The following is a 20,536-nucleotide window of genomic DNA, read 5'->3' on the forward strand; positions in this document are numbered from 1 at the left end:
AGAGAGGCGACAGGAGCTTAAGTCTGCAGGGACTTGTGGGCAGGAGAGAGAGTTTAGGTTTCGTTCTTAGATGGCCTCTTTGGTGCTCAGGGAACCAGCTGGCTTAGATATTTGGGGCCTTGTTGGATGCCATACTTGGTTTATTTTGCCTTGGGTTAGAGATACATGAGCTCTGACTCCTCCTCTTCCTAGTGCTGACGTTGTGGAGCTGGGGGTGGCCCAGGTTGTTAGAGCAGGAGCTTGGAATATTAGCTCCAAGGGTCAGGGAGGTCCTCCAGCCAGCTCTCACCCCACATCACGGCTGAGCCCTTGGCTGCTGGGACCAAGCTGGGCACCTCCTTCCTGGCCTGTGTAACCTTGATGCACAACAGTCTTTTTCTCAGATGGCCACACTGAATGCCCCAAGCTCGTCAGTGGCCTTCGTCCTCTGAATGGTCATGGCCTGGCCCCATTGCCCTGTGGTGAGGGCTCACTGGACTCTCCCTGCTAATGTTGGGCATGCGGCAGGTTGCTGATGGCACATTGGGAGTGGTATGTGTTCATGTTGCCATCTCTGGAGGGCTGGGTGTCACCATCAGCACAGGACTCCCAAGGCCTTTCTAGCACCTTCCCTCATGTGTCTGCAAAATACATATGTGGGTTCAGCATTGTTTTCTTTTCTTGGTGCACAGTGCTTTCTTCTGCAGAGAGAGTGCTCCTCACCATAGATCCTCCTGAAAGTATTTTAGGTCCCCAGCTTCTGATACCAGACTCTGACCTTGTCTTCTGCCCAGGGGCATCTGTGGGCCTGGTCAGGGACTGGTTGCGGTAGTGAGGCGCCTAGAGGAAGGGAAGAGTGAATGGAGCCATGACAGTCAAACAAAGTGGGTTGCAGTGTCTGGGGCCCCATGTGACTTTGGGTTTCCTTTTGCTGTGTTCCTGCCTCCATTGTCAGAGGCCCTGCAGCTGGTCCTGGGGGTAAGCTGCCTGCAGGAGTTCCTCATTGCACCCTTTTCCCTGTAACCTCGGGGAGTTAGCCCATAGGTCGGCAGCCTGCGGGAGAGATGGCTCCTTTCCTCTTCCTCACTGAGGAAGGCCGGGCTGACTTCCACCGGAGAGACTGAGGAGCGGGACTGGGCAGAAGAAATGAGAGGAAGTGGCACAGTCCTGGCCAGAGTTGCAGGCTGTGAAGCACCAGTGGTGTGAGAGCTGGAAGCCCCACCAGCGGCAACCAGAACTGGGGTGGGGTGGGCTTGCAGGGGCTGGGGTGTCAGGCCCGGAGGGCGGGCTGAAGTGGCCCATGCTGCCTCAGGCCACCCTGCCAGTGGACGGCACACATGCTAGCCCCCTCTGTGGCAAGGCCCTTCCCTTCCCCCTTTTATGTAAGACTGAGGGTCTCAGATGGCCAGGGCCAATGAGGAAGGATATCTATGTCCAGAAAATCCTTGCACTGGGATGTTGGGGAGGGAGCTGTGAAAGGAAGGCGTACAGAGAGGAATCTGATGTCTTGGGCATAAGGAACAAGAGCTCGGTCTTGAAGTCGGACACACTTAGGTTCAAGTCTTGGTTCTGCAACATAATTTAATGAGTGACCATTGGCAAGTTGCTTAGTACTTCTGAGCCTCATCTAGCACACCTGTGAAATGGAGTTTAAAAATAATGCTTTGGCTTCAAGCTGCTTTATAAGGCTGTTGTGGGGATTAAACACATATGAAGCACTTAGGACCTGCCCAGTACAAGTATATTATCATCATCATCATTAACAACAACAGCAACTACTACGCATCCTGCTGCCTTATTGTGCTCTCTCCCCTCCACCCTCCAGGGTTCCCAGGCATCTTCCACACTTCTCTCCATCCCCCCAAATAATGACCTTTGTCTCTGAGGGTCCCAGGTCTGGGTGTCCATGCTCAGAACTCTTAGCCAGTCATCCAGTGGGGATGACAGGGAAGCGTCTGCCAAAACTTCTTGGGGAATTCAGCTTCCCCCAAAATTGGCCCCCTTGATTTCTTCTGAGATGCTGGCCCAGCTTTGGAAACCTACTCAGTAGCCCTCCTAGATGTGCAGGGTCAGTGGTGGGAGGCAGACGAGCTGAGCTTAGCCCATCTGGACCTGTCCAAATAGCTGCAGTGATCCAGCCTGGGGAAGGGGGTCAGGAGCAGCTCTGCACTGGATTCCACCCCCATCTCCCCCAGCCCAAAGTGCAGAACCTGCCCTTTCCAAGGTGATGGGTGGCTACCCTGCGCCAGGTGTCTGGGTACCCTCCAACAGGCGCACACTCGCACGTGCACCGAGTCTCATCTGCCACGTGGGCTTTCCCTTCCCCCAGACTCCAAGCCTGTGCTGTGGCTCACAAGGCCACAGGATTGTGGTGGTGGTGGGGGGAGTGTTTGTGTATTGTCTGGGAGGGGAGGCATGAGTTCCAGTAAGCCTGTAAGCACCTGAGGGGCTCCCAGCCCCCTGGAGACACGTGGACCTTCCAGCCTCCCCTGGGCAACTTCCCCTCCCCTCCCCTCCCCTCCCCTCCCCTCCCCTCCCCTCCCCTCCCCTCCCCTCCCCTCCCCTCCCCTCCCCTCCCCTCCCCTCCCCTCCCCTCCCCTCCCCTCCCCTCCCCTCGAGCACGTCCTTCCTGCCTCTGTCTTGCTTCTGCAGACACGTCCTGCTAGTTCGTTCCTGCCGGTTGGGAGGCAGAGCCCAGCTCCTGTTGCCGGGACAGTCCCATCTTGCAGCTTCACCATGGCTCCCAGGGTTATGTTCAGTCTGGGGCTGGCCTTTGGGTTTGTGCTCTGAATTGGGTTGACTGTCAGGGAGTGAGAGTTTAAAGCAAGGGAAAGGGGTTTGTTCAAAAGAGACTCTGTGGCCCTCAGCACTCTGCTTGTCCAAATCCTGCCCCTTGAGCTGGGGCCAGGGAGACTTGGGCGCCCTCCTAGCCTCTCTTCCTCCAGTTTCCACAGGTGAAGACAAAGGGGGTGCAAGCTGGAGAGTCTCTCAGTCATTTCAGGGCTGAGAGCTGAGGAAGGAAATAGAGGAGGAAGAGGAGGAAGTTCCTCCCCTTCTGGGTGCGGGGTGAAAGTGAAAGGCAGGCAGGGGGCCTGGAGTGAGTCAGGGCTCTGGGAGGGGAAGGGCTGGGGAGCTGCGGAAGCCTGCACTGCAGTGATAGCACTGGGCCTCCCTGGGGCCGGGGCATCTTGGGGTGTAGCCGGGCTTTGTACCAGCGCCTGCCAGGTACCGCCCAGCCCTGGTCCTCCTCTGCTGTCTGCTGGTCTCCTGGGAACGCCTGGGCTGCGAACAGTGTCCTGCAGCATATAGGGGCTGAGGTCTGAGGTCAGCCTGGACTTGCAGATGTATTCCTAGGGCTTCCTTAGCTCCCCTCCCTTCCCCTCCCAGCCTGCCTGGCTCAGGACCAGAACATTAGCCTGGGGAAGAGGTGGGTCATGTAGCTCCCACCCCTTACCAACTGCTCAGGGAGGAAAATATAACCCTTTCTGAAGAAAGAGTCTTTGAAAATACATGCAAGTAGTAAAAACACACGTTAAGTTATACTGGTCTTGATTCTGTTTTATAGCAGGATAAATAGAGCAACCTGTTTTTTGTGGGGTTTTTTAATCAAGTTAGAAAACAAACACAGAAGCACTTAGTCACGCCATGCCATAGAGAAACCATTCAGACCTAAGTTCTAGCAATCTGTACTCCTTCAGTATCATCTCCTTTGCTCGGGATGCCAGGAACTCTTTGGCAGTGGAGGAGGGTGGGTAAGCACTGCTGACCAGCTACCAGGCAGCATCCTGCCTCCAGCCAGACGGAGCTGCAAAACAGGTTTCTGTGCTAGTTTGGAGAAGACTCTGGCAGCCACAGTCCCATCCAGCAGCTCCTCCCAGGGGTGGGGCTAGGACGATACACACCCTTCTGAGGCCTCACCTGCAAGCCTCTGTGCAAAGGACGTCATCCTAGCCCTGGGCCCTGGACTCTGCAAGGACCTGGTGGGCTCCTGACCCTGGGGTGGCACAGTTGGGAATGACCCCTGTTGTCTCCACTTTTTGTGTCTGAGATGTGGTTGGAGCATCAGACGAGGCATTGGCTGAATAAAGCTCCTTCTGGATCTGGTGGGGAGGTTACTGCCTAGACAGATGTGAGAGGACCAGGCTTGGCTGCCTAGTGGACTGAGGCCTGGCTTAAGAGGAAGAAGGAAGCTGGCATGGTCTTTGTTGCCCCTTTGCCCAGCTTGACCGCAGGAGCTCAGGCTGGATCACAGCCCCATGTGCCCCGTTGGCAGACACCTTTGTGCGGCTCACAAATTACACCAAATGGAGCGCAGGGCCTTAGATGCCCCTCCTTTGCACTAGTGCTGCCCCCTGGGGCATCCTGGGAGACTGTGGCTGACCCTGTTACTGTGCTTTTGTCTGCAGGTTCCAGGACCCTGTGGAGCATCATGAACTGGGAAGAGCAGACAAGATCAAGAGTGTCTCTGTGAAGAAGGAACAACCAGCAGTTCTTTCTCCCTGTACCTGACTGCATCACCCAGTACTTTTTTCTGCTCCTGTTCAGCTCCCACTGACTCTTGGACTGGAGGGGGGACTTCCAACACCTTCCCCCAGGGGATGGGCAACTGGTAAAGTAGGTCTCACTGCCGGGGCCCAGTTGGCCACACCATGAACCTCCAGGCCCAGCCCAAGGGTCAGAACAAGCGGAAGCGTTGCCTCTTTGGGGACCAGGAAGCAGCTCCCAAGGAGCAGCCCCCATCCCTGCAGGCCCCACAACAGCCCCCGGCCCCTCCACAGTCCACCAGAGTGAAGGAGGAGCCTTACTTTGGGCACGAGGGTCCCACAGGGGCTGCCCCTGCCTCCCAGCCTGTGGAGCTCTCCAACAGCCTGGCCCTGCTGAACTCTGTGGTATATGGGTCTGAGCGGACCTCTACTATGTTGTCCCAGCAGGTGGGCCCCGTCAAGTGGCCCAACTCTGTGATGGCCCCCGGGCGGGGCCCCGAGAGGGGAGGGGGTGGGAGTGTCAGTGACAGTGGTTGGCAGCAGCAGCCGGGCCAGCCTCCGCCCCACTCAACATGGAACTGCCTGCCTGTCTACAGTGGACACAAGGGGAGCCCCCATCCTGGCATGGGGGTCTCTGCCTACTATAACCACCCCGAGGCACTGAAGCGGGAGAAAGGAGGGGGGCCGCAGCTGGACCGCTACGGAAACACTGTGCGGCCAATGATGCCACAGAAGGTACAGCAGGAGGTGGGGCGGCCCCAAGCACCCCTGAACTCGTTCCATGTGGCCAAAAAGCCCCCAAACCAAACTCTGCCTCTGCAGCCCTTCCAGCTGGCGTTTGGCCACCAGGTGAACCGGCAGGTCTTCCGGCAGGGCCCACCGCCCCCCAACCCCGTGGCCGCCTACCCACTGCAGAAGCAGCAGCAGCAGCAGCAGCAACAGGCAGCCCTGCCCCAGATGCAGCTCTTTGAGAACTTTTATCCCATGCAGCAGCCACCCTCTCAGCAGCCCCAGGACTTCGGTCTGCAGCCGGCCGGGCCACTGGGGCAGTCCCACCTGGCTCACCACGGCATGGTGCCCTACCCTTTCCCCCCCAATCCTGATATGAACCCAGAACTGCGCAAGGCCCTCCTGCAGGAGTCAGCCTCGCAGCCTGTGCTACCTCAGGCCCAGATCGCCTTCCCCCGCCGCTCCCGACGCCTCTCCAAGGAGGGCGTCCTGCCTTCCGCTGCCCTGGATGGGGCTGGCACCCAGCCTGGGCAGGAGCCTGCCACCAACCTGTTTCTACATCACTGGCCCCCGCAGCAGCCACCACCTGGTCCCCTGGGACAGCCGCATCCTGAAGCTCTGGGATACCCGCTGGAGCTGAGGGAGTCACAGTTGCTGCCTGATGGGGAGAGACTGGCACCCAATGGTCGGGAGCGAGAGGCTCCCGCCATGGGCAGCGAGGAGGGCATGCGGGCAGTGGGCACAGGGGACTGTGGGCAGGTGCTACGGGGTGGGGTGATCCAGAGCACTAGGAGGAGACGCCGGGCGTCCCAGGAGGCCAATTTGCTGACCCTGGCCCATAAGGCAGCGGAGCTAGCCTCACTGCAGAACGCAACGGTAAGAGTGGCCAGATCTGGCAGAGGGTGGGGTTAGTTGTGTGCGGGGAGAGCAAGTGACTCCAGGTCCACAAGGGCTCTTTTCTCACTTCATTGAAGGAACTGAAAGAAGCCATACATTTCGGAATTCTGAACTCTGAGCATGCAGAGAATCTCCATGCATGCAAAGAGTTCTGAGGGGTTGTGAGCAGGAAGCGCAATATACCATCATGAGTTGGCTACTTCATTTGGGACTTGAAGGACTGGGAGTAGTGGGAGGTGAAACGATTTCCAGATCCAGTATGCTGAAAGACAATAATGTAGTAGTCATTACACAGGTGATTATACTTGTCAAAATGCATCCAACTATAATTAGAAATAGATGCATTTTGTTGTATAAAGTATACTGCAGTAAAGTTGATTTAAAGGAAAAGACAACTGTGGGGAAGAATGAACAGAGTGTGAGCACCTATATTGTACTTAGAGTCTCTTACACGAGATTGAGGTTTTGTCCATTTCTTATTTTAGTTCTGCCAGTATATGTTTTATACATTTTGATGTGAAGGGAAGGGTCCTGAACACAACCCTACTGAACCCTGTCATTAAACCCTAGCAGAGGGATGCTCTCATTTATCTGGTTTTACTGCTAGAGAAACTGAGCCTCAAGTGGGATTTCCCAAGGTCATAAAGCTAGCCTAGAAGCCTAGTGGCTGACTCCAAAGCTAGTACTTTCCCTTTCTTTCACTTGAGGTCTCAACCCCCAATGCCTGTGGGGCCAACCTGATATGTAGGAGGCTGCAGAATTTGACTTGACTCCAGCCGGTTGCCAAGGGGGAAACAGATACAAAGACCATCCTTAGCTTGCCACAGGTTCCTTGCTTACTTTCTTTTACAGAGATATGTTTTGAATATTTAGATACTTTTTCACATGTCACTCACTGCAGGCTAAGCAAAACATCTATCAGGCACATGTGGCCTGAAATGGCCATCTGGGAATCTGCTCTAGGCCAGGATGGGGGAACCTGGAAGGAAGGAGGTTATAGAGAACATTTGGGAGTATTGTGGTGGGAGGAAAGGTGGTCAGGGAAAGGCCAGGTGATCAAAGACCATGGGAACCATCATAGGTGTTTGAATCCCTGAATCAAATGGGGCTAGGGGGCCTAGACCAGCAAATCGGGACTTACCTTCTGAATCTCACCTCCATTCCCCCTCCTTTCCCTTCTCCAGGATGCCAATGGCTCTGAGGAGAAGCGGAAAAGTGTGTTGGCTTCAACTACAAAGTGTGGGGTGGAGTTTTCTGAGCCTGCCTTAGCTGCCAAGCGAGCACGAGAGGACAGCGGGATGGTGCCTCTCATTATCCCAGTGTCTGTGCCTGTGCGGACTGTGGACCCAACTGAGGCAGCCCAAGCTGGAGGTGTTGACGAGGATGGGAAGGGTCCTGAACACAACCCTACTGAACACAAGCCGTCGGTCATTGTTACCCGCAGGCGGTCCACCCGTGTCCCCGGAACTGATGCCTCAGCTCAGGTATGAGAGGCTCCCCATGCAAACACCTCCAGTACCTGAGTGCTCCTGGGGACCTGGTACCCTATGGGGAAAAGACAGTGTGACTGTAGGAGCCATTCAAGCAACCCATGGGGATACCATTTCTATTTTCCAGACCAAACTGTATAAGTGCGCTATGGGAGATGATGAGACGGTTTTATACTTGAAATTGGGACTGTCTAGAAAAATGTAGGATGTGCGAATCTCTTTCATTTCAGGTCACCAAATTTTGATTGGGCTTCTAATATGGGTCAGGCCCTGTGCTAGGCACTGGGACGTAGCGATACTTGCTTGTTCTATCGGTACAAACGTGCATGTTGAAATCTCCTGCTAAGATTGAGGTTTTGTCCATTTCTTCTTTTAGTTCTGTTGGTATGTTTTATACATTTTGATGTGATGTTATTAGTTGCATGTTCATTTTGAACTAGATTAGACACTTTATCACTATGAAATGTTTCTTTTTATCTTCAGTAATCTTTTTGCCTTTTAAAGTCTACTTTTCCAAATATTTAGCTTTCTTTTTTTAAAAATATATGTTTTTATTGATTTTTAGAGGGAGAGGAAGGGAGAGGGAGAGAAATATCAATGAAAGAGAAACATCATAGGCTGCCTCCTGCACGCCTCCTGCTGAGAACTGAGCCCACAACCCAGGCTGTGCCCTGACCAGGGATTGAACCCATGACCTCCTGGTGCACAGGATGACGCTCACCGGGCCAGGCTAGCTCTCTTTTGGTTAGTGTCAGGGGTTGTGTATCTCTTCCATCTTTTTACTTTCCGCCTTTCTGTATCCTTCTACTTAAGGTGTATCTTTCAAGTGTCATATAATTGGGGTTTGTTATTATCTGTTTTAGTAACCTGGATTACAGTTTACATTTAATGTAATTACTGATGTACTCGGTTTTGAATCTACCATCTGTTTGCTTTCTATTTATCCCATTCTGCCTTTTCTGTTTCTTTCACCACCACTCCTTTTTTCCCCTTTGGTGTGATTGGGTCTGTAATTTCATTTCCCTTCGTCCTTAACTCATTAGTTATATACTTATTTATCACTCTCTTAGTGATTACCCTAGCAGTCTTTCTTACCTGGATTTCTATGAGAGAATTAAGCCCTATAGTAAGGGATTCGAGTGCCTGTTTTCTCAGTTCTCTGGAGGTGGTACATAGCTAGTACAATTCTAGATGTATAGGAGAGATGTTAACTCATTACATACAGTGAATGCCTTATAATATTAGGGATTTTCTCTGGTTGAGAAGGGCTACTACTAGAGATTGAAATATGTATCCTTGGCTTACTGAAATCTAATGTAAGTTATTATTTTATGTCTTCCTGGACAATGTGAAGTTTTTAAAACACATCTAACTCCATTTCCCCCAATCCCTAACTGGTACAATTACTGGCATGTATTTTTTCTCTCTATATATTTTAACACTGACAGGATGTTATAACATTATTGCTTTGTTTTGTTCATTTATTCATTTTAGATTTACTCAGATATTTACTGTTTTTGTTGCTTTTATTTCTTCTCATATCACCAGGCCCCTATCTCAGATCATTTATGTACTGCCTGAAGAACATCCTTAGCATTTCCTGTAGTGTGAGTCTGTTAGCGATGAATTTTATTACTCTTTGATTGTCTGAATATGTTTTATTTCATCTTCATTTTTGAAAGACAACTGTGCTAGGTAGAAAATTCTGTGTTGGTAGTTATTTTCTTTTGGCAAATTTAAAGATATCATTCTAGCCTGGCCAGTGTGGTTCAGTTGGTTGAGCACTGCCCAGTGCAATGAAAGATTGCTGGTTCGATTCCTGGTCAGGGCACATGCCCAGGTTGCTGGCTCGATCCCTGGTTGAGTCGCGGTGCGTGTGGGAGGCAGCCAGTTGATGTTTTCCGCTCACATTGATGTTTCTCTCTCTCTTTCCCTCTCCCTTCTCCTCTCTTTAAAATCAATAAAAACACGTTTTAAAAAAAGATAAAGATATTCTATTGTCCTCAGGCTTCCATTGTAGTTACAGTGTTGAGAAATCGCTGTAAGCTATATTGTTGCTCCTTTGAACATAAGGCTTTTAAGATTTTTTTTTTGTCATTCATTTTCAGCAGTTTTGCTGTTATACCTAAATGTGGTTTTCTTGTAATTATCCTGTTTAGAGTTTGTAGTGCTTCTTCGATATTTCTTTTGCCCCATTTTCTCTCTCTTCTTCTACTGGGACTCCATTTTCACATTTGTTAGAGCTTTTCACCATATCTCCTATTTTGTCTGTCATGCACTTTTCTATATTTTTCTATTTTCTTTTTCTTTTTTTTTTAGTTTGATCTATCTTCCAGTTTACCAATTCTCTTTAGCTAGGTTTAATGTGTTATTAAGCCCATTCATTGAGTTATATTTAGTTTTTCAGTTATCAGATTTACATTTGGTTCATTTTTAGAGTTTCTAGTTCTTTGTTGAAATTCCCAACCAAGTTCATTTCTTATAACTCGATTAATGGGATTCCTATAGGTCTTTATCTATTATCTGTTATTTCTTGTGTTTAAATCACATCTTGCTTTCTTATATATTTGTTTGTTTTTATTGAATGTCAGACATTATATATGAAAAGTTATTGAGGTAATTAAAGACTCTGGATGATGTTTTCCTCTTCCAGAGAGAATTTATCTTTGCATCTGACAGGTAGCAAAGAGCACCAGCTATCCTGGATTACTTCAATTTAACCAGAGATTAAATTGTGGTAGAGGTGAGATGATTTGAAGCTGGGCATTATTCCATGTGAAGACTAGTCTATATCTCATTCACCTCTATTCTGAGGGTATAGCCCTTTGGAGTTCCAGTCCACATCCAGGGAATTTACCAGGCTCTGCTTCCTTGACAAGCCCTAAACTCCATGTTTTATTCTGCTAGCTCCTTGAATTTATTAAAAGCTTCTACTCAATTTCTCAGCTTCTCAGTTGCCTCTTCCAGTCACAGCATCCACTCTAGAGAAAACAACTCCAAATGCTGGTCCACCTCTTTAACTTTCCTTCTTTTCCTGGATCTTGGCTTTTTAAAATTTTTTGGCCAACTTATTTGCTCTCTCTGATACCTTCAGAAATGTGGTTTTTATATAGAGTCCAGAGTTTTCATTTATTCTCAGCTGGAAAGCTGGCCTAAATGCCTGTCCTCTGTAACAAGAACAGGGGCCCCAAGATTATGAGCAGCATAGACTCTGCTCTCTGGGGTCTTATTCTCTAGTTGGGAGAAAGTTTGTGGTGGAGGCTGGAAGCCTGGCAAACTTGTCCTGAGGATGGGCAGAAAGTCTGAGCAACTACACAGCTCAACACACTCATTTCAAAGATGAGGAAATAGATTCAGTAAAGGCAAACCTAAGGTCATCCTGCAAAGTAATGGCAGAACTAGCCCTGGAATTTGGAACTCCGGAATCTCTGTCCGTGGGTACTTTCCCTACACCAGAGTTTTGGGGGAGGTTTATTTCCTGTTATTTAGTTATTCAGTTATTTGTCTTTGTAGTACAGACATTTTCAATCTTGCACAGAAGTATAGAGAATGGTATAATGAACCCCAATATTTAGCCATCAGAATATAGTTGACCTTCTTTCATTTGTACCTCCACTTCTCCCTGCCACTGGATTTTTTGGAAGCAAATCCCCAACATCATATTGTTGCAACTGTAAATACTTTGGTTTGTATCTAAAGTACATCGTACATAAGGACGTCCCTCCTTTCAAGTATTCAGAGTAATTTAAATCCATTTCCCTTATTTTAAAATTACAAATCATTGCAGCTGTCTTAGTTCAGGCTGGATTTCTTATCTAGCAAGTTTAGGGGCCTTTGGCTCTGCTGCATTTTTTTTCTGTTCAATCATATTGTTTCTCTAAGGGAAGAAGAATGAGCAGTATCATTGTGTAGGAGTCTGCAGAAGAGCAGAGAAGGCACAGGTGACTAAAGGACATGGCCAAGGCCCCATGGGCAGTCAGGGCCCTCCACTGGAAGGTCTTGTGAGAGTAGGAACCTGGGAAGGGGAAAAGCCTGTTGCTCCCAGGCCCTCCCAGTCAACATGGCCAACTTCACCTGTTGGCAGGCAGACTGTGCACCTAGGGAGATGAGCGGGAGGTGGCTACCCCCATAGGCCTCTTACTTACAGCCCTGCCTTCTATTTTCTATGGAGACCCATGAGGCATACCAAACAGGGAGAAGTGTAAGCCAGGAGGGCTAACTTTTGACAGCATGAGTGGGCTAGCCTTTGATAGTAGGACTAATACTGTGAGAACAAAAGTTCTTTGAGGACAGGACTGTCCCGTTCATTTTGTTGGACATGGGTCCCATGCCCAGTTCAGGTCTTGTCACACATTAGGGGTTTCCATCTAATGCAGAACCTAGAGTTTAAGTAGTGATAGCAGCCAGGATTTATTGAGCAGTTACTATGTACCAGGTCTGCTCTCAGTGATTTCCATGTATTAATTCTCTTAGTCCTCATAGCTGCCCCATTACGTAGGCACTTATACCCATGTTAAAAATGATGATACACAGAGAGTTAAGTTATTTATTTTAAGTGGTAAGTAAAGGATGTAGATCCCATCCAAGCAATCCAGCTCCAGAGCCTGGGCCCTTAACTACTATAGTCCTCTGCCCTATAACATACTTTACAGCAGGAACTACGGGCTGTGGCCCAAATTCAGACGTAAGAATGGTTTTTATATTTTTAAAGGATTATTTTTGAAAATGGGGGTAGGAGGACTGGGGAAGAAAAATATATAACACAGGCCACATGTGGTCCATACAGCCTAAATTTACTGTTTGGCCCTTGACAGAAACAGTTTGCTGGTCACTACTCTAGAGGAGGCAATAAGAAGGGCTTTGGACCTGCCACCTGTCACAGGCTTGCCTTGTTTTTTGTGTTTTTGTTAATTTGTTTTAAATATATTTTTATTGATTTCGAGAGAGGAAGGGAGAGGGAGAGAGAGATAGAAATATCAATGATGAGAGTCATTGATTGGCTGCCTCCTGCATGCCCCCTGCTGGGGATAGAGCCTGAAACCTGGGCACATGCCCTGACAGGAATAGAACCTGGATCTCCTGGATCGTAGGTCAATGCTCAACCTCGGAGCCACACTGGCCCGGCTCAGGCTTGCCTTGATGGGTGTGGTTGGCAGACTAAGTTCCAAAGGTGAGACCAGCAAGCAGTGGTCAAGACTTCAGTTTCCTAGGACATAGGAGGCTGAGCCATCTTTGGTTGTTTCCTTCTCCAGGCTGAAGATATGAATATCAAGTTGGAGGGGGAACCTTCGGTGCGGAAACCAAAGCAGCGGCCTCGGCCTGAGCCCCTGATCATCCCCACCAAGGCGGGCACTTTTATCGCCCCTCCGGTCTACTCCAACATCACCCCATACCAGAGCCACCTGCGCTCTCCTGTCCGCCTGGCAGACCATCCCTCTGAACGGAGCTTTGAGCTGCCCCCCTATACACCACCTCCCATCCTCAGCCCTGTGCGGGAAGGCTCTGGCCTCTATTTCAATGCCATCATGTCAACGAGCAGCATCCCAGCCCCTCCTCCCATCACGCCAAAGAGTGCCCATCGAACCCTGCTCCGGTCTAGTGAGTAACCCTTGCTTTAGTGTCCATGCGGAGAGGGAAGGCAGTGGGCTGGGAGGAGACTCATTTTATGGGGCTGCTTGGGACTGGGCTGGAATGCGGTGAGGAAAGGCTCCACTTTCTCTTTTCTGAGAGAGAGAGGAGGAAGTTGTCTTGGTTCAAGAACATATGAGGGTGGGGGAGGGGTGTCAGCCCTACTGCCTGGATTCAAATCCCAATTGCACCACATTTACTATTACATTTCTTGTGCAAGCCATTGAAACTCCCTGGGCATCTGTTTCTCCAGTGTTTAGATGAGAATATTAGTAGTGTTTGGTTGATGATGTAATTGCCAATAATCAACTGTTTTTAGATCCACAAATAGTTTGCTATGGCCCACCCTCATAGCTGCCTCACAGGGTTGTGCTGAGGTTCAGATGCATTCACATATGTACAGCACTTAACGTCATGCCTGATGTGTCATGTTTGTTCTTAATATTACGTGGCAGATCCTTTTTCTTGGGTCATTTTGGCCTGCGTGGGTGGTGAATTGCTGAAAAATGTTGCCCACTCCAAAAAAGGATCCATTTCCTCCGAAAAATGAGATAATACTATCTCTTAGGGTGGAGATAGGATTAAGTGGGAGTAAAGACCACCAGAGGTAGACCCAGGCGAGGCAGTGCCATCAGCAGATTAACCTCTGAGCCTGACCTCACCCATGGCTTAGCTCTCTGATGCCCCCTGGTGTCTGTGGATGAGAAATGGCTCACCTGGGCTGGCTGGCCTTCTGCCCTCCCACTTCACTCCATGATTCGAAGTCTCTCTCCCTGCCTGGGTTGTGCAGAAAGAATTCACTGTAGAGACCAGATTGGCAGCAAAGAAAAAGTCTGTCTATGCATGAATATTTATCAAACACTTGGGTGTAAAGCCTTGAATTGGGTCCTATGAGGCCAATAATGTGTGGGGACACCACGGTCTGTTCTAAGGAGTATACGGGATCATTAGGGAGTTGACATGGAGGCCTGGGAGATAGAAAAGCAGAGGTTCCCTGCAGTGTGAGATCAGCAGTCGGTGAGTGATTCAGACACAGCTCTGATACCTGCAGAGGCTGCTAGCCTGGGGTAGGGAGGGAAGCATTCAGGAGAGGGTGGGGCTAGAACTGAGCTTAACTGTGAAGGGGGCAGGAAGGACACACTCAGCGGAGGAAATGAGTGGGGCAAAGGCCTGGATGTAAGACTATGCAGGGAAAGTGATGATGGGCCATGGGTAACCAGTCTGCTAGGATCCAAGGTTCAGGCAAGAGTGTGGTGGGAGGTAGAGATGAGGAGTGTGGTTTTTTGTTGTTGTTTGGTTGTTGTGTTTTGTTAATCTCACCTGAGGATATTTTTTCCACTGATTTTTTTTAGAGAGAGTGGAAAGGAGGGATAGACTGGGGGTGGAGGGTGGGAGGTGGTAGTGGAGAGAGAAACATGGATGTGAGAAAGAGACATCAACTGGTTGCCTGCTGCGTGCACCCTGACTGGGATGGGGATCAAACCTGCAACCCAGGTACGTCCCCTTGACTGGGAATTGAACCAAGACCCTGAGCTGCACTGACCTGGGCGGGAGTGCAAGTTTTTCTTTATCTCACACTGCAGAGAGGAGTTAGCAAAGATTTTATTTTTGTAGCAAGGGAGTGTCTTGATCATGTGAGGCATTAAGAAGATTAGCTCAGGAGAAATTGAGGCAGAGAACTCAACAAAGAAGTGAGAAGACAATTATGAAACACTGATCTCCTTCACCACCTCTCTAGTGCTGAAACTTTCAGCCTCTACTAGTACAACCACAGTTTAATGTTGGAGTTAACCTGTAGTGTGGGAACTCCTGGGTCTGGGCTTTGTGCTTGATTTCATTCAATCTTCACATTAACCTTAGGAGGTAGGTAGTAGGAGCCCCTTCTAGTCGGCGTGAAAAGTGGACACACCCACATATTTGGTAAAATCACAGTTAATCATCACTATTGCAGGATGGGAGCCAAGACTCAGGGTTTACAAATGTGAACCTCTGTGAGTTACCACTGTGGTAATCGTCCATGTAGAGCAGCCATCTGGGGTTGGAGAGGGAAGGCTTTGCTGAAGGGAGGAGGGTGCCATTGACCAACCTGCCTTTTGTCCCATAGATAGTGCTGAAGTCACCCCACCTGTCCTCTCTGTGATGGGGGAAGCCACCCCAGTGAGCATTGAGCCGTAAGTGTAGCCCTGCCTCTGGCCTGTGGTGTGAGGGTGGCCAAGTGGGGTCCAGGGCTTTCAGGAAGGCCCCGCAAGCAGAGGAGGGCTCTACGGGGCCTGTAGAGGGCTGAGCAGGCCTCACTGGGCTTCTGCAGTCCAGTCAGACCTGGGCTTTACTTTCCCCACCCTGCTTCTGTGTGGAAGTCCCAGGGAAAGGAAGGGACCAGCTTGGTTTGCATTTGCCTCTGAGAATTAGAAGGGTGGTCCGAGAGACTCCTTCCCTGTGCATAAACCTGGAGCTCCTTCTTCCCTTTCCTACATCTGGGCCTTGCCTTTCTGGCAGTGCTTAGTGCCACCTGTCAGGCACCTCCTCGCAGAAGCCAGATTCCCTTATACCCAGCTGAGGCCTTGCCATGTTCAGCCTCTGCTGGCTGCCCTCTGCACCTTCTCCCATCCCCAGGGAGAAAGTCAGATTCTCCATCCCCACCAGGTGAGGCCTCACTCTCTGCCCTTTCCACCCCTGCAGACGGATCAACGTAGGCTCCCGGTTCCAAGCTGAAATCCCGTCATTGAGGGACCGTGCTCTGGCAGCTGCAGACCCCCACAAGGCCGACTTGGTGTGGCAGCCATGGGAGAACTTAGAGAGCAGCCGGGAGAAGCAGAGGCAAGGTGAGAGGGGATGGGATCCAGCAAGCTAAGAGGGGTTTTGGATAGGTGGGTGGGCTAGTCCTAGCCTCACCCAGCGCAGCCCAGCCCTGAAAGTGATTTCCTCTCCTCCCTCCCCATGCTCTCTCCCTCCCTCGCTCCCACAATGCAGTGGAAGACCTGCTCACAGCTGCCTGTTCCAGCATTTTCCCTGGAGCTGGCACCAACCAGGAGCTGGCCCTGCACTGTCTGCATGAATCCAGGGGAGACATCCTGGTGAGACACTGTCCCCAGTGGAGGGAGGGACCCTCAGGGAGGCTGGCAGGCTGATTTGAGACAGGCTGGAGGGTCCAGTCAAGTTGGGGGTTGGAGGGGCTCAGCCCAAGGGAACCAGACTTTGCAGCACAGGGTTGTGCTGTCCACCCCATTCCCTGATTCCAGGTCACTGGGTCCCCACTCTCAGACAGAGCTGCACTGAGGGCCTTGTCTCTCCATCTGTGGCTGCCTGAGGAGGCCCTCTAAATTTTGCCCACTGAAACCCCTGCCAGGGCCCTGAACTTTTCTTCACTTCCCTTTCAGGAAACGCTGAATAAGCTGCTACTAAAGAAGCCCCTGAGGCCCCACAACCACCCGCTGGCAACTTATCACTACACAGGTGGGCCTGGCTGGGGGTGGGTATAGGGCCTGGAGCCTCAAGGGGTCTCCCATCAGTGGGGCCCAGTTAGTGCTGAGTCACAGCCCTGGGTGGGGAGGTGGGGGTGGATAAGCTAAGAGCCAGAGTGAAGGCACTGACACCAAAGTTGGCGTAGCTCTCAAGGGGCTTACTGTGCCCTGGAGAGGAAGTGAGAAGGACACTGGTAGGTGGGAGCCCGTCCAGGCAGAGAAACCCAGGACAGTACAAGGGACAGGATCCCAAGGAGTGCCGTCCAAACTGGCATCAGGTACCTGGGACTTAGACAACCCCTGGAGTGCCATGTCCCATTCTGGGCCCTATGCTTTAAGAGGGACATTGCCCAACTGGGCACAATCATAGCAGCCACTGTTATTGATCCCTGCTGAGTGGTCCATGTCGTCTGTGCCAGGCAGAGCACCAAGCATTTCACATGCATGATCTCACTTCGCCTGCACGACTGACTGCAAAGGTGGTTTCTGTTATTAGTTCCCATTTCACAAGTGAGGAGAGTGAGGTTCAGAGGCTAAGTGACAGGGCTAGTAAGTGCAGAAGCAGGCTGTGGAGCCAGCTCTGACCATGGATGGATGACCTCACACTTGTCTGCTGGTCAGAATTGCCCCCGCAATGCTCACAGTCCCTCCCACCTCACTACCCGGCTCCCTGTTTGCCCCACAGGCTCCGACCAGTGGAAGATGTCTGAGAGGAAGCTGTTCAACAAGGGCATTGCCATCTACAAGAAGGATTTCTTCCTGGTGCAGAAGCTGGTGAGCTGGGGCTCTGTTTCAGGGGCATTTGAGGGCAAGAGCTGCCTGCAGGATTTGGGGCTCCCTCTGCCATGGGGGCCTGCAGTCGCTTACCAAGCCCTCTTAAAAAGCACTTAATTCAGTGCACTAAGTAGCCTCAGAGACAATTTTCTAAACAAAACAAGAAGAGGAAAAGATCAGGACTTTCCCCCCTTGATTCTAAGCCACCTTCCCTCACCTTAGGGTAGTGTGGCCACACCCTGGGGTCTTAATCCAGAGGGAGGCCTGAGTAGACATCAGGCTCAGTGGCACCAAACTTAAAATAGTGACTTGCCTGGGGGAGAGCAAGAAGAGGGGGAGGGCTGAGCGGAGGTGAGTGAGCCGTCCCCCAGGGGGCTGGAGTACTTTGAAGGCCACAGTTAGTTTGTGGGAGGAGAGGCCACCCTAAGATAAGGGAAACTGAGAGCCAACAAGTGACTGTGTAACTGACCTGGGTGGGGGCCTCTGCCCACTTGTCACACCCAGGGCTTCTTTCCAGTAACTCAACTGACCAGGTAGAGGAGGCCCGAGCCTAGTTGTCCTAGATTTATCTTGTCCTCTCCCTATGTTCTTCTAGGGGACTCAAGTGCTTTGCTAATCTGAGGCCTTGCATCTTCCCACCAGCTCTGTCTGGCAAAATCCAGGCTGTGGGAGAGTGAGTGCGCTCTCCTCCTGGGATGGTAGATTGTGCCAAGGATGGCTCTGGTGACTAGACAAAGGGCTGATGAATTCTCCTACAAGGGCCCTGTTGTGAGGACAGACATTTGCTGGGCTCCTGATGGGGCAGTATTTCCAGGAAGCGCATGCCCGTGAAATTCACTGAAGCGCCCCTAATGCCTTAATGAAAAGAACAGACCATTAGTCAGTCAAACAGATGATCAGACAGAATTGACAGTAAAAGTGCAAATGGGATCTAATTATTAAATTTGTGAGATAGAGCATGTCTGTTTCTCCTCAGGCCCAGAGGACCCTCACTGACCCCTTGGGCTCTGTGGACAGGACCTCAGCGCTGCCAGCAGTTGGCTGAGCAGTCTGGGAGTCTGCGGGAGTGGGGAGAGTCAGAGAAAACAGCCTCTGACAGTGTCTTCTGTGTGGGGGAAAGTAGTCCAGAAACTAAATCCAGTGGCCAAATACATTTGTGAAATAGGATTTCAGAGCTTGGGAGGCCCTTGGAGATCATCTAGTCTTACCCCACTCACTATTTACACATGAAGATACTTGTCTAAGGCCACCCAGCTATTTAGTGGCAGAGTTAGGAACAAGGCTTCCTGCTTCGGGCTTCCTGCTTCCTCTTCAGGTTTCCAGGGCTTTCTTATTATTAGTCTCCTTTGATAATTTGACATTTCTCTATCCTCACTTGTCAGTCACTGCCCCCTGGAGAGGAATGAAATGTTGTCCACATTGATGAAGGGAGTCTATGTTACAAGGTCTATCCTGGCTTTGAATGTGGAGGGTGCCCAGACTCTTCTCTTTTTTTTAAAAAAAAAGAATCTTTTCTTTTTATTTTTTTTATTGACCTTAGAGAGAGGGAGGGAGAGAGAGGAAGGGAGAGAGAAACATTGATGTGAGAGTGATACATCGATTGTGTGCCTCCCACACTCAACCCGACTGGGGATCAAACCTGCAACCTGGGTGTGGGCCCTGACTGGGAATCAGACCCGCCACTTTTTGGTGTACAGGGTGACGCTCCAGCCAACTGAGCTACACCTGCCAGGGCCAGACTTTTTTCCCTTTAACTTTTTATTTTGAAAAATTTCAAAGTTACAGAAAAATTGAAAGAATAGTATAATGAACACCCATATACCCCTCACTTAGATTTACCCGTTGTTAACATTTGCCACATTTGCTTTCTGTCTATATAAACTTAAACATGCACCTCTTCTCTGTCTCTGTTTTAATTAATAATTAAAAGTAAGTTACAGACACCATGACACTTGACCCAAATATTTCCTAAAAACAAGGATATTCCCCTATAAAACCACAGAAGCATTATCGTCAAAGAAACGTAAACTGATAAATAATACTATCATGTAATCCATATTCAAATCCCCTCACTGGCTGCATATTCACCTTTTTAGGTTTTTAAAAAAGTAGTGCTGAAGCTTTGGTTAATTGAATGGGTCAGTGGTCTGTACAGAGCAGGTGTTAGAGAAATGCTTATATTTTGGGGGTTGATTGAGTTTGGTGTTTGCTAAGCTTAAGGGGAGACATGAGAAAGGCTGGAGTATCCCCAGGCAGGTGAGCTGAACTAGACTCTGACCTCAGTTTTGGTTTCAAACCAGATCCAGACCAAGACCGTGGCCCAGTGTGTGGAGTTCTACTACACCTACAAGAAGCAGGTGAAAATTGGCCGCAATGGGACACTCACCTTTGGGGATGTGGATACAAGTGACGATAAGTCGGCCCAGGAAGAGGTTGAAGTGGATATTAAGGTGATTCCCTTCCCATCCTCAGCTGCTGAGAGCCTGGGCTGGGCTGGGTCCAGGGCTGAGCTGGGAACCTGAGGCGCCCGGAGAGGAAGGCAGTGTCCCTGACCGCCCCAAGTTGATCTCCTGGGCACTGGCCAGGGACCTTAGGGTTCCCCTTTCTGTTGGCCAGTGTCATAGTAATAATCCTTGTGTTGATGCAGAACTTGGGGGAAATTTCCCACAGTATTTGCACCAGCATCAATTTATTGTCCCTTGGTAGCAGACCTCTAACAGTTTCCCAAACTTTAGCCATTCTTGTGTCACCTTTATGAGTTCTGTTATTTCTGCATCCTGCCATATTTTGCCATTACTATTTTTGTCATTTCCACATACCGCTTGTGCTATTACTCAATATTTTTAAAATTAACTCATGTTTTACTCTAAAGGGAAGCTTTATATCACAATCATAAATAGAAAACCAGTATTGCTCGCAGTAGAAGGTACTCGTAAAAATAAATATAGTGTATGAAAGTCAAACAATGTTATTAAATTCTAGCTAGATACTATTACCTGCCAAGGCTCTGAAACTGGGCTCTGACCTCTCTTTAAGTCTAGAGAAGTATAAAAGACACATTAACATCAGTTCGAGACTTTGTCCTTAACAAAAT

General features: G+C 49.9%; 1 protein-coding gene across 5 annotated transcripts in view; it reads left to right on the forward strand.

The window, feature by feature from the left end:
* The window catches only part of MIDEAS (mitotic deacetylase associated SANT domain protein), a 104,992-nt gene that overhangs the window by 77,599 nt on the left and 6,857 nt on the right, over nt 1-20,536 (forward strand). For all 5 annotated transcript variants that reach the window (XM_087819281.1, XM_087819289.1, XM_087819288.1 and 2 more), the window contains 9 exons: nt 4,386-6,068; nt 7,274-7,573; nt 12,832-13,177; nt 15,312-15,378; nt 15,887-16,029; nt 16,178-16,281; nt 16,585-16,660; nt 17,354-17,442; nt 19,743-19,892. In XM_087819281.1, the coding sequence (XP_087675407.1) occupies nt 4,629-6,068; nt 7,274-7,573; nt 12,832-13,177; nt 15,312-15,378; nt 15,887-16,029; nt 16,178-16,281; nt 16,585-16,660; nt 17,354-17,442; nt 19,743-19,892 (2,715 nt within the window). In that variant the 5' untranslated portion in view covers nt 4,386-4,628. The remainder of the gene's footprint in view (nt 1-4,385; nt 6,069-7,273; nt 7,574-12,831; nt 13,178-15,311; nt 15,379-15,886; nt 16,030-16,177; nt 16,282-16,584; nt 16,661-17,353; nt 17,443-19,742; nt 19,893-20,536) is intronic.

The sequence above is a fragment of the Miniopterus natalensis genome, chromosome 1 (assembly GCF_054644295.1).
Source record: "Miniopterus natalensis isolate mMinNat1 chromosome 1, mMinNat1.hap1, whole genome shotgun sequence".
In the NCBI taxonomy this organism is placed as follows: Eukaryota; Metazoa; Chordata; class Mammalia; order Chiroptera; family Miniopteridae; genus Miniopterus; species Miniopterus natalensis.